This window comes from Physella acuta, unplaced genomic scaffold (genome assembly GCF_028476545.2).
Source record: "Physella acuta isolate Inbredline_101_S28 unplaced genomic scaffold, ASM2847654v3 ptg000943l, whole genome shotgun sequence".
NCBI classification, from domain to species: domain Eukaryota; kingdom Metazoa; phylum Mollusca; class Gastropoda; family Physidae; genus Physella; species Physella acuta.
This window is the reverse complement of record NW_026732460.1, coordinates 71,440-85,488: the sequence shown is the minus strand read 5'-3', so window position 1 is coordinate 85,488 and position 14,049 is coordinate 71,440. Positions and strand designations below refer to the sequence as shown.

At 33.0% G+C, this 14,049-nt stretch overlaps 2 protein-coding genes across 2 annotated transcripts in view; one reads left to right on the top strand and one right to left on the bottom strand.

Moving 5' to 3' along the window:
• Positions 1-367: 367 nt before the first annotated feature.
• LOC131953729 (CDC42 small effector protein 2) lies at positions 368-5,470 on the top strand. Its single transcript, XM_059317061.1, has 6 exons — positions 368-390; positions 2,488-2,682; positions 3,026-3,105; positions 3,327-3,431; positions 3,676-3,786; positions 4,090-5,470. The coding sequence occupies exons 3-5, from the start codon at positions 3,049-3,051 to the stop codon at positions 3,784-3,786; spliced, it is 273 nt and encodes a 90-aa protein (XP_059173044.1). The 5' UTR covers positions 368-390; positions 2,488-2,682; positions 3,026-3,048; the 3' UTR covers positions 4,090-5,470.
• Positions 5,471-9,863: 4,393 nt separating this feature from the next.
• The window catches only part of LOC131953732 (uncharacterized), a 73,764-nt gene continuing 69,578 nt past the window's right edge, over positions 9,864-14,049 (bottom strand). The window contains exons 46-51 of the mRNA XM_059317065.1: positions 13,735-13,824; positions 13,034-13,187; positions 12,184-12,359; positions 11,816-11,971; positions 10,432-10,561; positions 9,864-10,119 (exon numbers count right to left, since the gene is read on the bottom strand). Of these exons, the coding sequence (XP_059173048.1) occupies positions 9,864-10,119; positions 10,432-10,561; positions 11,816-11,971; positions 12,184-12,359; positions 13,034-13,187; positions 13,735-13,824 (962 nt within the window). The remainder of the gene's footprint in view (positions 10,120-10,431; positions 10,562-11,815; positions 11,972-12,183; positions 12,360-13,033; positions 13,188-13,734; positions 13,825-14,049) is intronic.

Genomic DNA, 14,049 nt, shown 5'->3' with positions numbered 1-14,049 from the left:
GAAAGTAGGACACGATATAATATATGCATATGCCAGAGTTTAGCAACTTCTTAAAGTTAAATTAGTCGAATAAATTTGCTTATAAATAATAACTTTACAGTTTCAAATTAGGGTTGATAGTCCTTAACACTCTTGTCCTCAAATTATATTTTAGTTGCCATAAAGTAATTTAAATCAACATGATTTTTTTTTTAAATTATGATATTTTAAATGAATGCTTGGACAGGACTTTTCCCTAATATCAGGCAATTAATTTTAAATGCCGAAGTCTCACGAGATCTCGTAATAGTTCAAGGTCGTATTATTTCCGGGTTGAAGAGAGGTATCCTACACTGACGGATTAAGTCTAGCCAGTTCTAGATCTAGATTCTAGCTCATTGTGTTTCAATGGTTAGTTGTAAAAACTATCGTTCTTGCTCTATGATGTTGCCCGTAATATTTAATCAATATGGTCAATTACACCGTTAACAATTAAATCTGCCTAATTTGGTAATGTAATGATTTCATTTATAAAAAATGTCGAAATGTATTCATTTTTCAACATCCCCCCTTCAGCCCCTTCACTTCACACTTGGCTAGTTTTTCATGTCATGAAAAAATGATTGCTGACTCAGTCATAGTTCAGAGCAGTCATCTTTGTTATTCATGACATTAGTTAGGAGGTGTTTGATAACCTAAAATATCGAACTTGTGTCAGTTGCCGTAACACTTTTGTTCAGTAGCCTCATCAGTAAAATTTAGCTCCCAGTGAAAAACTAACAGACTGAGACTAACAGTTACAGTAGGCCTACATCAAATCAAAAGAGACAAAAGTTAAAATTAGATGTATCTATAGGCGTAGTTAGTTTAGTACTAGAGCTAGAATCTAGGCCTATAGTAGGATGATTATAGAATATAGATACCGGTGTCCAATAATAGACACTTCCCATAAAATAGGTGTGTTGGGTTGTTAGTGGTATTGAAATTTTGACTAATTTTTATGGTTAGAAGTAAAATTAGTAATTTAGTATTAGGTCACTAGATAACTAAGTACACAGGCCTCGATGACCTGCTAATGTCATTGCTAACCCCAACCCTAGTCCTACCATACGGTAATCCTATATTGTTTAGGATTATGTTCCTATCTGCTTCTTAGATGATTATCATTAAATATACACTCTAAAGTAAAAGTAATTCATTAGGGCTTAGGCCTAAAAGTACTGCGCCTAATTTTTTTAAATTGACAATTATTCATACATTTATTAGACCTCGTTCATATTGCTATTCAACTGTCAATAACCATTTAAAAATTCACTTAGAATAAATATCTAAACTAGCATGTCTGTTGTAATCAGATTATTATTCATGTTACCATCGCAATTTCCCTAAGTTTTTTTCTCTTTCTAGCATCTTGGGAAAGTGACTTTTGTCTTTGTTCTAATATACCAGCTATCAAATCACAAACAAAAGTGAATAACAGTGGATTCTTTGATTTATCCCTTGAAATTTGATGTGTGACTTCAGGATCAACTGTAACCTCCCCTTTGTATTTTCTTATTTTAAACAACTCTACCAGCCCAGTAATTAAATTCATATGTTTAAACCACCCAAGAGGTTCAGAGAAAAATTTTCAACCCAAATGTCATCTCTCAAATTTGTCATGCTGATAGTACATTTTTCATTTTGTGAGCAAAAATTATGTACATCTGCATCTAAACTGTAAAAAAAAATTTTGCCACCTCTTTGTTTTGAAGAATAACCTTGTCAAACATTACATGCAACTCTGTTATCATATGTGGGATTGAGCAAATTTATATAGATCTAGGTTGAAGGTTATAAGTTAGTGGCATTTCATTTTATACTATGTACAGGTATATTCATTTAAAAGAATTAATGCACAAAATTCATGGTCTATATTCATTTTAAATTTTGATTTAGTCAGTAAGCTTACTATTTTAATCATAGCATATCCACAAGAAATGTCACAACAGAGTGCACGACAGGCATACATTTGAAACCCATTTCTATAGTAACTTAGTAATAAACTTTTAATAATAAATTACAATGCACCTAAAATAATAGTTGGGTGATGTGATTTTTACCTGCAATAAAAAACCAGTTAAAGTAACTTGACACCTGAAATCACTGTAATGCTGTTGAACCTGAGTGGATATTTATGTTTTAATTTTTTCTTTGTATTCTATTAAGTAGCTTGTTATCCCATAAGGACATAAGCTGTCTTACAGGAAAGTTAGTCTCTCCAACTGTCTGTGTTGGTTGTCTAGTGGTTTACAAGTCATCATTTGTTCTCCTATCAGAGTCCCATATTTCCTCTGTATTACATTGTCTTTTATTCTTTGTTGACATTGATTAACCAGGACTGATGCTGTCCCTGCATCTCCCCCCTCCTCCTCCCTTTACATGCACTTCAGACACACCACAACAGAGTTATTGTGTACAGATATTTAATTGCTATAATTATATCTCCTCCTTGATTTAATTACATAGGTTTACACAGAAGATAAGCCAGCCAGATTTCCATCCCATGATGCTGATAGTTTGAAGCAAGGAGAGTGGATCTGCCTATGATTGGCTTCACAGTCTTCAAAAAAATCAAGCCATACTAGATTTGTGGGTGTTACAGGAAATATCTGCTCAGTGCAAGTTAAGGCAGCCTGTCAGACCATTGTGTATTCTCTTTTTGTAAGTGTTTATTTATCAAAATATTTATTACTATACAAGTTCCCAATGTTCTCTCATTTTACAGTAGTGGTTTTGCGAAGATTTGCAGTCTACATCTCAAAATTATTAAATTATTTGAAAACACTTGAAGCAGTTGGCTACTTAGTAGTGCAAATATGGGGCTAGCTATTTACATTTACTTGATGACAAATAAAAATCGACATTTTTTGTAGATAATTTCTTGGGAAATCGTTTAAATAAAATTAAGAAATAGTGATGGAAATGAATTAAATCTCGGTAAATTGGAAATAGTTTTTTGGCTACTTAAAATTAATAAGTTTACTTTTTTTTAAAATTTGCCCAGTTTAGTAATTCCAACAAGTCTTGATGATGGCTGAATCTCTGTTGTGTTTTCCATGTTGTATAGGAGGGCAACCTCAGCCAGTAAGTTGTTTTTTTTTTTAATGTTTACTGTAACTAAATCTGATTTGTTTTCATTTACATGTACACATATTTACTTTTATACCAACTATATTTTCATGTCAATATTTGCTGTGCTTGTCTTGCACCATGAAATTACTACTTAAATGCAGTGGTAGTATTTTTTAGGTGCACATTTCAGTACTTTCTAAAAGTCAATTGGTATGCTGTTTTTGTTTCCCCAGAAAAGAAGAACACGTCCTCGTATTGACCCCAGCATGATAGGTTTACCAACAAATTTCAGGCACACTGCCCATGTGGGAAGTGGGGATGTGAGGGGCTCTCCAAATGTGAGTAGATGTGGGGGCTGGGTTAATGTGTGGTGGTTTTAATGTGTATACCTTAAGTATTTGTCGTCAATTTTGCCTAGCTTAAGAATTTTTTACATTATTTGAATTAATGAAGTTGAGAAATTCTGCACCCACACATTTTTTTAATTGGTATTTGAATAGAGGTTAAAAATTTATATTTTTTTATATTTATTTTATATATATTTTTTTTTATATTTATATAAATTTGTATTTATTTCCGCAGCTTCATTCCGTTCAAAGCCAAATGTCTTCTAAAGGTGACTACAACCACCACATCGCACCTGGCCACCTTCAGTTGTCAGTGATAGATCTGCCACCTAGGACACCAACATAGGTAAGTGAGTTCACTGTTGGAATCAGTTTTCAAGATTTCTCCAAAAAATCTACATGAAAAATTAAAGTTATGTTCTTCTTAGAACCAGCAACTGAAGCAAAATGTTTGTTTAAAGGAAAAACAAATGTTTATTTAATTTTAATATGTCAGTTGTCATTCACCTCCTGGTGTAAGGATTCTTTTATCTTTTATACAAAGTTTTTTTTTTGTTTTTTTTTTTTATAATTGGATGCTAACTTGGGTGTCATACTATTAGAAAAAAATGATCAAGCATTTAATTTTTTTTTTTATTTCTATCCTCAGATTGCTCCATGATTCAGATGATCTCAACAATTTCTGTTCAACAGTTTTTAAGTGCTCATTGTGAATTCTTTTCATTTCTTGGACCTCTGTAAGTGTGATGACTTGAAGCTGGGAGAACTTGCATAATTGAATGTGGATATACATCTCATGGATTTACATTGGACTTGTGTATGGATCCAAGGATTAGCATTGGCTCAATGGATTCATTTCTTGTGGATTCATGGGTTTAACGATCACTCAATGTCTCAGGACTGCCCGGTCTGGTTTCTTGTGGAATCTTCAGAGAATGGAGTTAAAAAGTTGGATTATTGCCATTCTCATCGTTGGTCTTCTCACGCCTGTTTGCTATGTTGTGTATTGCACCAGTGAATTATTTTTTCAATGCTTTACAACTTGTTTTATGACTAAAGATATGTGTGTGTGAAATGGGAGAGGTGTATGTTCTTCATAACTTGTTGTGTGTGTGTGTGTATAGTGTGAGGTTTAAGTTCTTTATATCTTGTTTTATGACAATGGAATGTGTGTATTGTACGGGGAAGAGCTGTATGTTCTTGTGTTTGATTACTAGAATGTACATGGAGATTGTGAGGGTGGCTGTGTATGATTCTGTAGTTTGATCGCTAATGAGTTCTTTGATGCCAGTTTTTATGACAGGCCACTAAGTGTGGAAATTATTGTACATTACTACTGAGATTACTTTTACATCTTTATTGCCAGTTTAGCAGACACATTTTTTTCTGAGAGAATTGTTAATTGTATCTTTTTTTTTTACTCCAGAAAATTAAAATAAATTTATTGTAAATTAAATTTGAACTATTTCAACTTGCTTCTAATGAAAACTTTTTTTTTCTCTTTAATTTTAAATTGTATTCCTCTATTTCTTGTGAACTAGTTTTCATTTAGATTTAAATTGGGCCTAAATTTATTTTCTGATAGTTTGACCTATGTCCAGGAAGGTTTTTTTGTATCTGATTCTGATATTTTATCTTTCTATTTCCCAGTTGCTGTTGGCTAATTGTTTGATCTGTGGGCAATCTTTACCAATAGGAACTATAAAAGGCATTGTACTAATAAGGCATGGTGAATTTTTCCTTTCTCTTCCCCCATCCAGACTTCTGGGAATACACTTCCTGGTTCAGCTAAAAATAGCTTTTCTGCTGTGTTAGTGGTTATTGACTGAGAAAACACAAGTCAGCAATACATTCAGCACTTTTTTGTTATCAAGTATTACAGCACTTCATTGGTTCATCTGTGTGCTTTGCTAGGTTTTTACCGCTTTGCTGGCTTTTTTTTTAATCTTCAAGATCTGGTTCACTATTATCCACTTGTTCTTGGTTCTCTAAAATTTGTCAATGAATTGTTTCCTAAACTCGATAAGTCCTTTTTTTTTTAATATTCTGAGCTGCAAAAAAAACAATCTTCTCATACTCTTTTGTAATGCTCTAAGTAGGATACATGCTGTTTTATCAACTAGCAAACCAGGAAGTAAATTGTTTCTATCACTTCCTGTTATTTCTTGTGTTGATGATAAAATCAGTCGTAAATATTGCCAATCATATTGTGTACACTTCAGTTTTGTTGGGTTAAAGGTTATAAGTTCAACAAGTGTCTCACACCAAGTTCACTAGAGATAAACTGGAACTAGGTATATAAATTATTTAATGTCTTTTGTTTTTTTGCGTTTTTTGTAAAAGTTGATTGTAAAATGCATTCATTATTAATAGTAACACCTTATTGCATTAAGAAAGCTAATATAAAATAAGAGTGGTTTATTTAAATTGTAATGGATAATTTTTAAAGTTTTTTATCTTTATCATCAAATCAGTTTTCTTCCTAGTTTTAATCATTGAGGCAAGTCAATACTAGATTTTTTAAACTTTCCATTACATGCTCAGCAAGTTTTGCACCAGACTTAAACTTTAAACAAAAATGAATGTTAAAAATTGACAGTGTAAATAATTCCCTTGCTTGAGCTTCCATCTCATGATCAGCTGATCAAATGCTCTTCCTTCTACTCGATCTAAAAAACCAAGTTTTTTTTTAAAAGGGCATGAAAAAAAAAGAATTTGAGTAAAACAATAAATTGCATGTTTTCCATTTTTATTGAAATAGTTGTTTTAAGAAATTAAATCTTTTTAAAATTTTACAAATTTTATATAGTTTTTTAAGTTTCCACATTTTGTGAGTTGAAACCACTGGCTTTTAAAGGTGTATTTATAGGAATAAAACCACATTAAGAATGAATGACTTCCTCTACTCATCTATATTCAGATCTCTGTATAAAAACATTAAACCATGACACTGTATCAAACACTTTTTTATTATACATTTAAATTTTGATATACCAGCTTGTGTGATAGATGGTTTCTTGTACTGTGTGAACATTATTGACAGGGTTTAAGTCTAAATGTTTGTGGGATCTTGCTGTGTTTTAGTCTGTTTTTTATTATAGGGAATATTTGGCACATTTTATTAAAGTGCAAGATCGTCAAATTTTTTTAACACTAGATTTTTATGTAAGAGAACATAAACTCGTTTATTTTGTAGTAAATTGTAATCATGATGTCTCAGTATGTAAAGTGGCTTGACCATCATCTGGATGTTTGAACTGTTAAAAAATGTTCAGCCCCTTGAGCTGCTTTCCTAGCTTTATTTATATTTTTATTCTCATGTATTCTCTATTATTGACTTGTGACATTCTGATGGCTACGCCCACATATGTTCCCCCACTATTTTCCATAGAAATATGAAGTAACTTCCAACTAAACACATGCCATTGTTGTGTTTGTGAGCTGATAGTCGCACAGAATGAAGTATTAAACTTTGTTATTCAGTATCTATCTCTGTGATCTATATGTAGATTTCAACAGTTCATTTTTTTTTATATACTTGTGATCACGGAATAAGTTGTTTACAGTAACTAGCCTTGTTACTTAAATATCTTGATATTAAGGTCTGTCTCGAAAGTCTTAATGGAAATTTCTTTCTTTGCGGAAGTTTATTTTTTTTTGTAAAATATAAAGGGCATCATTAAAATATAATTTGAAAACTTTTTAACCTATGAAGTGATTATAAATGTAGGATAAAATCAAAACTTATTTAAAAATAGTTATTTAATCAAAATTATTCACTGTATCTATACTCTTTAACTTGTAAGTATATCAGACTTTCACTTCCTTCTAATGTTATTATTGGCCTCATAACTATTTTATGTCCTCATTTGTCATGTGATTCAGTGTTTATGCCTGTTTTCATGTGACAGTGTTTATGGTTGTAGTCATGTGACTCAGTGTTAATGGTTGTAGTCATGTGATTCTGTTATTGATTTGTGTCATGTGATTCTGTGTTTATGCTTGTTGTCATGTGGTAGACTAGTCAATTTTCTACAAATATTTTCTTCATCTGTGTTCTACTTTTCTAAAGGGAAATACTTTCACTGTTTTTTTCCACAAAGATTTTATACTGCTATATATATTATTTTAAACTTTTGCATGTACACAGTGGGTCGTCGAAAAAATAACATTGTGAAAAATTGTTTTAAATCTGCACAGAAAAATACATCTGGAGTCTGTTTTATATGTAACCTATCTTGATATTGTTTTATATACTCCGTATAAAACCACTTGTGCTAAAAGTATTTTTAACCGCTTTCATTTAGGGTAAATTATTTTACTATTTTTATCAGATGTTTAACTGTATGTGCCTTGCTTTAAAACCTTCTCGTGCCATGGACTTAGAGGATCACTGTAAAAGCTGGGGTTCCAGTGTAAATACATCTTGTACTGCTAGCCTTGTCCATCACTCTGTAGTAAGGTTCTATGCATACTGTTGTTGACTTCTGCTGACCTGTTCAAGTGCCAATAAATGACTATTTATGAAACTTTCTTTCTTTACTTGTTTTGTTTTATTTTGTTGTTGTATTTTATACTTTATGTAATTAATTAGTTGCCAATATGCTAGTTAACTGGGTTGTCCAGTTTGCTTGAGATATTTAAGAATTTTTACTTTCCTTTACACTGTATAACTTTTCTGATTAACGTAACAGATCACTTGTCACTTTTTGAGATGTAGTCAACACACTGACACCCAGACATGATAGAGCTATCTTAGGTCCTCCTGAAACAGTCTGATTCACAATAACAGGGCCAAAGTTCACCAGACCTATAAATAGGGAATTCTATCAATAGGATTGTCTATAAATAAACCTGGTGAAGATCTTAGTCAATAATTAGGCTAGGCTTCAAACATTGGTTTTATGCGACAGTAAAGTTAGTTGGTTAGGCTTCAAACATTGGTTTGATGTGACAGTAAAGTTAGTTGGTTAGGCTTCAAACATTGGTTTTATGTGACAGTAAAGTTGGTTAGGCTTTAAACATGGGTTTTATGTGACAGTAAAGTTAGTTGGTTAGGCTTTAAACATGGGTTTTATGTGACAGTAAAGTTAGTTGGTTAGGTTTTAAACATTGGTTTTATGTGACAGTAAAGTTAGTTGGTTAGGCTTTAAACATTGGTTTTATGTGACAGTAAAGTTAGTTGGTTAGGCTTCAAACATTGTTTTTATTTGACAGTAACGTTGTTGTTTTATTTAAAAAAAAAACAACTCCTGCTTTAAAGAATTGGTTTGGTAATATATTTATTTATCAATTAAATTCTGAGACATACAAATGAGACAAGCTTATCATATTTTATAAAACAGTCCTTTACACAAGGTGACAAAAAGATGTACTGAAACTTCAATGAATATATTATTATTATTAATTATTATATAGAGATAATTTGGATCTATCAAAATCTACTAGTATAAACAAATTTTTCTAGTTAATTACAGTGAGATAGACAACACAGAAAGGGGTGGGGACTGGATATTGCTGACACCTTCACTTTAATATATAACATGTAAGCCATATTAGGGTGTTGTTTTTCATGGATAAAAAACAAAAATAGACATTGAGATATTTTTCAAGGAATGAAATCACAATTTCCGTATTTAAGGACATTCCAAGAAAGACTTGGGTGATATCAATGTCCAATCAACTATATGATATAAAAAGGTTACATTTAACATGACAATAATAAAAAGATTTGAAATTTGTTTACAATACTTTTAAGAACCTTAACATCAAAATTAATGGTACATTAATTAAGGAATGTTAAGTTCACTTTTAACAGTGTAAAAAACAGAAAAGAGATAAAATATAGTAACAAAACATATTAAGGCTAATACAAAAAAATGTTTGTGTAAAGGTATGCAGCTCAAGATCACCCTGACGAAAAAAAATGATTGTGTATGTAGAAAGTTGGCTGGTTAAATCTGTTGTGTAGGGGATCAGACTTAAGTCCCTGTGGCAAGATTTAACTCACTCCATTTGATTCTGTGGCTTAAGACAAATGGCAAACAAAATAAAATCAACACAGCTGTCCAGATCAATGAATGGAGCCTTTTTTTAACAGTTGATTTTTTAAAAATCTCCACCCTCTGTAAATTTATCACACATGAAATATTATTATAAGTTATTTTTCTTCAATTACTTTAAATAAAATATAATAATATATAACTTTAAAATAATCTTAAGTTACAAAATTAGTTTTACTAAATGAACATATTTTCTTTTATTGAATTAAACAGCAGCATACTATCCCCAATCTAGAGGCTGCCATTCAGGTGTATATGACAAGGCTATGATTTTCCACTAAAGCAAGGTCCAACCAACTGCAACAGATTGTTTTAAAAAGTTGCTACCCATTCAACTATTTAAACAATAAGATACAACTGGTTAGATTTCCTCTTCATCTAGGTTCATAGAGGCACTGATCACATCCTGACTTTTGCCCCCACCACCTTTCTTAGGTTTGTAGAACTCTAGGGTCATGTCTGACACTGGGGACTTGCCATTGCCACTGTTGATGGAGGGGGGAGGGGGCATGTAGAATGGGACAGCGTAGCCTAGGTAAGGACGGGGAGGCTTGAGGGTGCTAGCCATGCTGGCACTGTCAGACATGGAACTCATAGACTCGTCCACTTCCTTGCGTCTGCAACATACATACATTTTTGATCAGGTCATGGAGCATTCTTTACAAAAATACATAATAACATTCTAAATCAGGAAAATAAAAAAAGACCTCAAAATTAATTTTGACCATCAATTACTGGAATGTAAAGTATACAAACCATGCAGAGGTAATTACAACATCGACAGTGACAACTAAGAAATGACAGTGACAATTGTGATCTTATAACTATGATGTGACAGTGACAACTATGAGATGACAGTGACACCTATGAGATGACAATGACACCTATGATGTGACAGTAACAACTGTGATGTGACAGTGACAACTTACTTTTGTTTCCTTCTCCTGAACAAAATAAGGAACAAAGCAAACAGCAATAGCAGGAAAAACAAAGCAGCAATAATGGAAGAGATAAGCACAACATCAGGTACAGAAGATCCTGCTTCTGTAGAGGGGTCAACTATGGAGAAATAAAATCATGTTCAACTACACAAAGCAAACAGCAATAATGGAAGAGATCCTGCTTCTGTAGAGGGGTCAACTATGGAGAAATAAAATCATGTTCAACTACACAAAGCAAACAGCAATAATGGAAGAGATCCTGCTTCTGTAGAGGGGTCAACTATGGAGAAATAAAATCATGTTCAACTAAACTTCTATAATTTGGTGATTTATTATTAAGCTACCTTCTATATAAGTGTGTACAATTTTCATTCATTATTTTTTTTTTACCCTACCAAGATAGGAATACTACAGTAAAAAACGTTATACTGGTTATTGTTCACTAAAATTGTCTTACCAACACACAAGCCTTCTATAGGGATGAAGTTGGTGATTAATTATTAATTATTAAGCTACTTTCTATACAAGTGTGTACAATTTTTAATCCTAAATTATTTTTATTACCACACCAAGATAGGAATACTACAGTAAAAAACAATGTTGTACTGGTTAAAATTGTCTTACCAACACACAAGCCTTCTATAGGGATGAAGTTGGTGATACAGCATTAAAATTGTCTTACCAACACACAAGCCTTCTATAGGGATGAAGTTGGTGATACAGCATTAAAATTGTCTTACCAACACACAAGCCTTCTATAGGGATGAAGTTGGTGATACAGCATTAAAATTGTCTTACCAACACACAAGCCTTCTATAGGGATGAAGTTGGTGATTAATTAAAATTGTCTTACCAACACACAAGCCTTCTATAGGGATGAAGTTGGTGATACAGCATTAAAATTGTCTTACCAACACACAAGCCTTCTATAGGGATGAAGTTGGTGATACAGCATTAAAATTGTCTTACCAACACACAAGCCTTCTATAGGGATGAAGTTGGTGATACAGCATTAAAATTGTCTTACCAACACACAAGCCTTCTATAGGGATGAAGTTGGTGATACAGCATTAAAATTGTCTTACCAATACACAAGCCTTCTATAGGGATGAAGTTGGTGATACAGCATTAAAATTGTCTTACCAATACACAAGCCTTCTATAGGGATGAAGTTGGTGATACAGCATTAAAATTGTCTTACCAATACACAAGCCTTCTATAGGGATGAAGTTGGTGATACAGCATTAAAATTGTCTTACCAATACACAAGCCTTCTATAGGGATGAAGTTGGTGATACAGCATTAAAATTGTCTTACCAATACACAAGCCTTCTATAGGGATGAAGTTGGTGATTAATTAAAATTGTCTTACCAACACACAAGCCTTCTATTGGGATGAAGTTGTTGATACAGCGACACAGAACCTCCTCTTTACCCAGCACATCATTCACATTGTTGACATCATCGCGACAATCTGTGTTCGCTGTACATTCATAGGTGGCGTTACATGGAGTTCCTTCCCTTTTAACTGAGGACATATTTACCACAAATGTCTTAATCACAATGTCCATTTCTATAAAAAGATGCTTTTTACATTTTTAGTAGTAGGCCTATGCCTTTTTCCTAATATGGATCTAATCTAAAAATTAATTATACTCTTTTGAATGTTCAGCTAATTCACCCAATGTTCACACTATTTTGAAAATGTGGTTTTAATGTAAGGAAAACAGTTGGACCCACATCTGTAGCAGAAGCCATAGTTATCCTCGTAGTAAGCTGATCCACAAGTGCACACCCAGCCCAGGTCAGCGCGACATTCTGCACCATCCACACACTGGCCACGCCCCCAACATGGCTGCCCAGCTTTTAACACTTCCAGACATTCCTGGTTATGGGCAAAATATCCTGGAATACACCTGTAACAAAAATCATTTGGTATTGAATTATGTTATACATTGTGGTTACAAATTATGTTGTACATTGTGGTTATAAATTATGTTATATATTGTGGTAATAAATTATGTTAAACATTGTGGTTACAAATTATGTTGTACATTGTGGTTACAAATTATGTTGTACATTGTGGTTATAAATTATGTTATACATTGTGGTTATAAATTATGTTATACATTGTGGTTATAAATTATGTTTTACATTGTGGTTATAAATTATATTATACATTGTAGTTATAAATTATGTTATACATTGTGGTTATAAATTATGTTGTACATTGTGGTTATAAATTATGTTGTACATTGATACACCTTTTTTTTGTAAGAACTTCACACTAAGTTGAAATTTTTCCCATTATTAAATTTACACATTTAAATTGGTTAGTCATTTTGATTTCATGGATAAAAGTGATGTACAGTTAAACCTACACTGACAATGACAAAAATGAATTTTTAATTGACAATAACCAGTGCAACATATTGTTTATTACTCTAATATTTGTAACTATATTACAGGAAGAAAATAAAGAAATGTACTCTGTTGGCCATTGCATGTACCCCACTACCTAAAATTGTAAACAGAAATGATTTCACCCACTGTCCCAATGAAACCTGACAGGTGTAGAAGGCTGACTTACTTGCACTCAGTCCTTAAAGAAACATTGGAGACTTTCTCACAGGAGCTGAGCTCCACGCAGGTGTCCTTGTCATCACAGGGGGTGCCAGGCTTGAGGAAGTTGTTACAGCTCCCATCTCTGGCATAGTATGGTCCTACACAGGTACACACACCACCTGCTGGGGGAATCAAATAGTTTGACCAATACACTCTACAAATGGTCCCACACAGGTACACACACCACCTGCTGGGGGAATCAAATAGTTAGACCAATACACTCTACAAATGGTCCCACACAGGTACACACACCACCTGCTGGGGGAATCAAATAGCTAGACCAATACACTCTACAAATGGTCCCACACAGGTACACACGCCACCTGCTGGGGGAATCAAATAGTTAGACCAATACACTCTACAAATGGTCTCACACAAGTACACACACCACCTGCTGGGGGAATCAAATAGTTAGACCAATACACTCTACAAATGGTCCCACACAGGTACACACGCCACCTGCTGGGGGAATCAAATAGCTAGACCAATACACTCTACAAATGGTCTCACACACCACCTGCTGGGGGAATCAAATAGTTTGATGCTCTATATGTCTGACACCCATAGAGTCTAGAAAGTTAATGGTAAGACCTTATTTCAGTAGAAGTGAAAATAATATGCACTAAATTTTTTAGAAGTTTAACCAGGAAAGATAAGCCAGCTCACCATCACAAACAGAGTTGTCTGTGCATGTTCCATTTCTGGTACATTTTTCTTCAGCCTTTATCAAAGGTAAACATTTTCCTCGTGGATCACCTAGGAATAGAAATGAACAGCATGCAAAAAGGCTAGTGTTGAAAAAACATTTTTTTTAATTTAATTATGATAGAGAAAATATAATTCCCTACATCTTCACTTCTATTTAGTAATATTTGTAGATTAATCTTGTGCCCTAATAAATTAGAAAATATTATTCTTAAAATATGGATACAGCTAAAGTTGATGAGAAATTTTTAAAATGTTGATGCAGCTAAAGTTAAT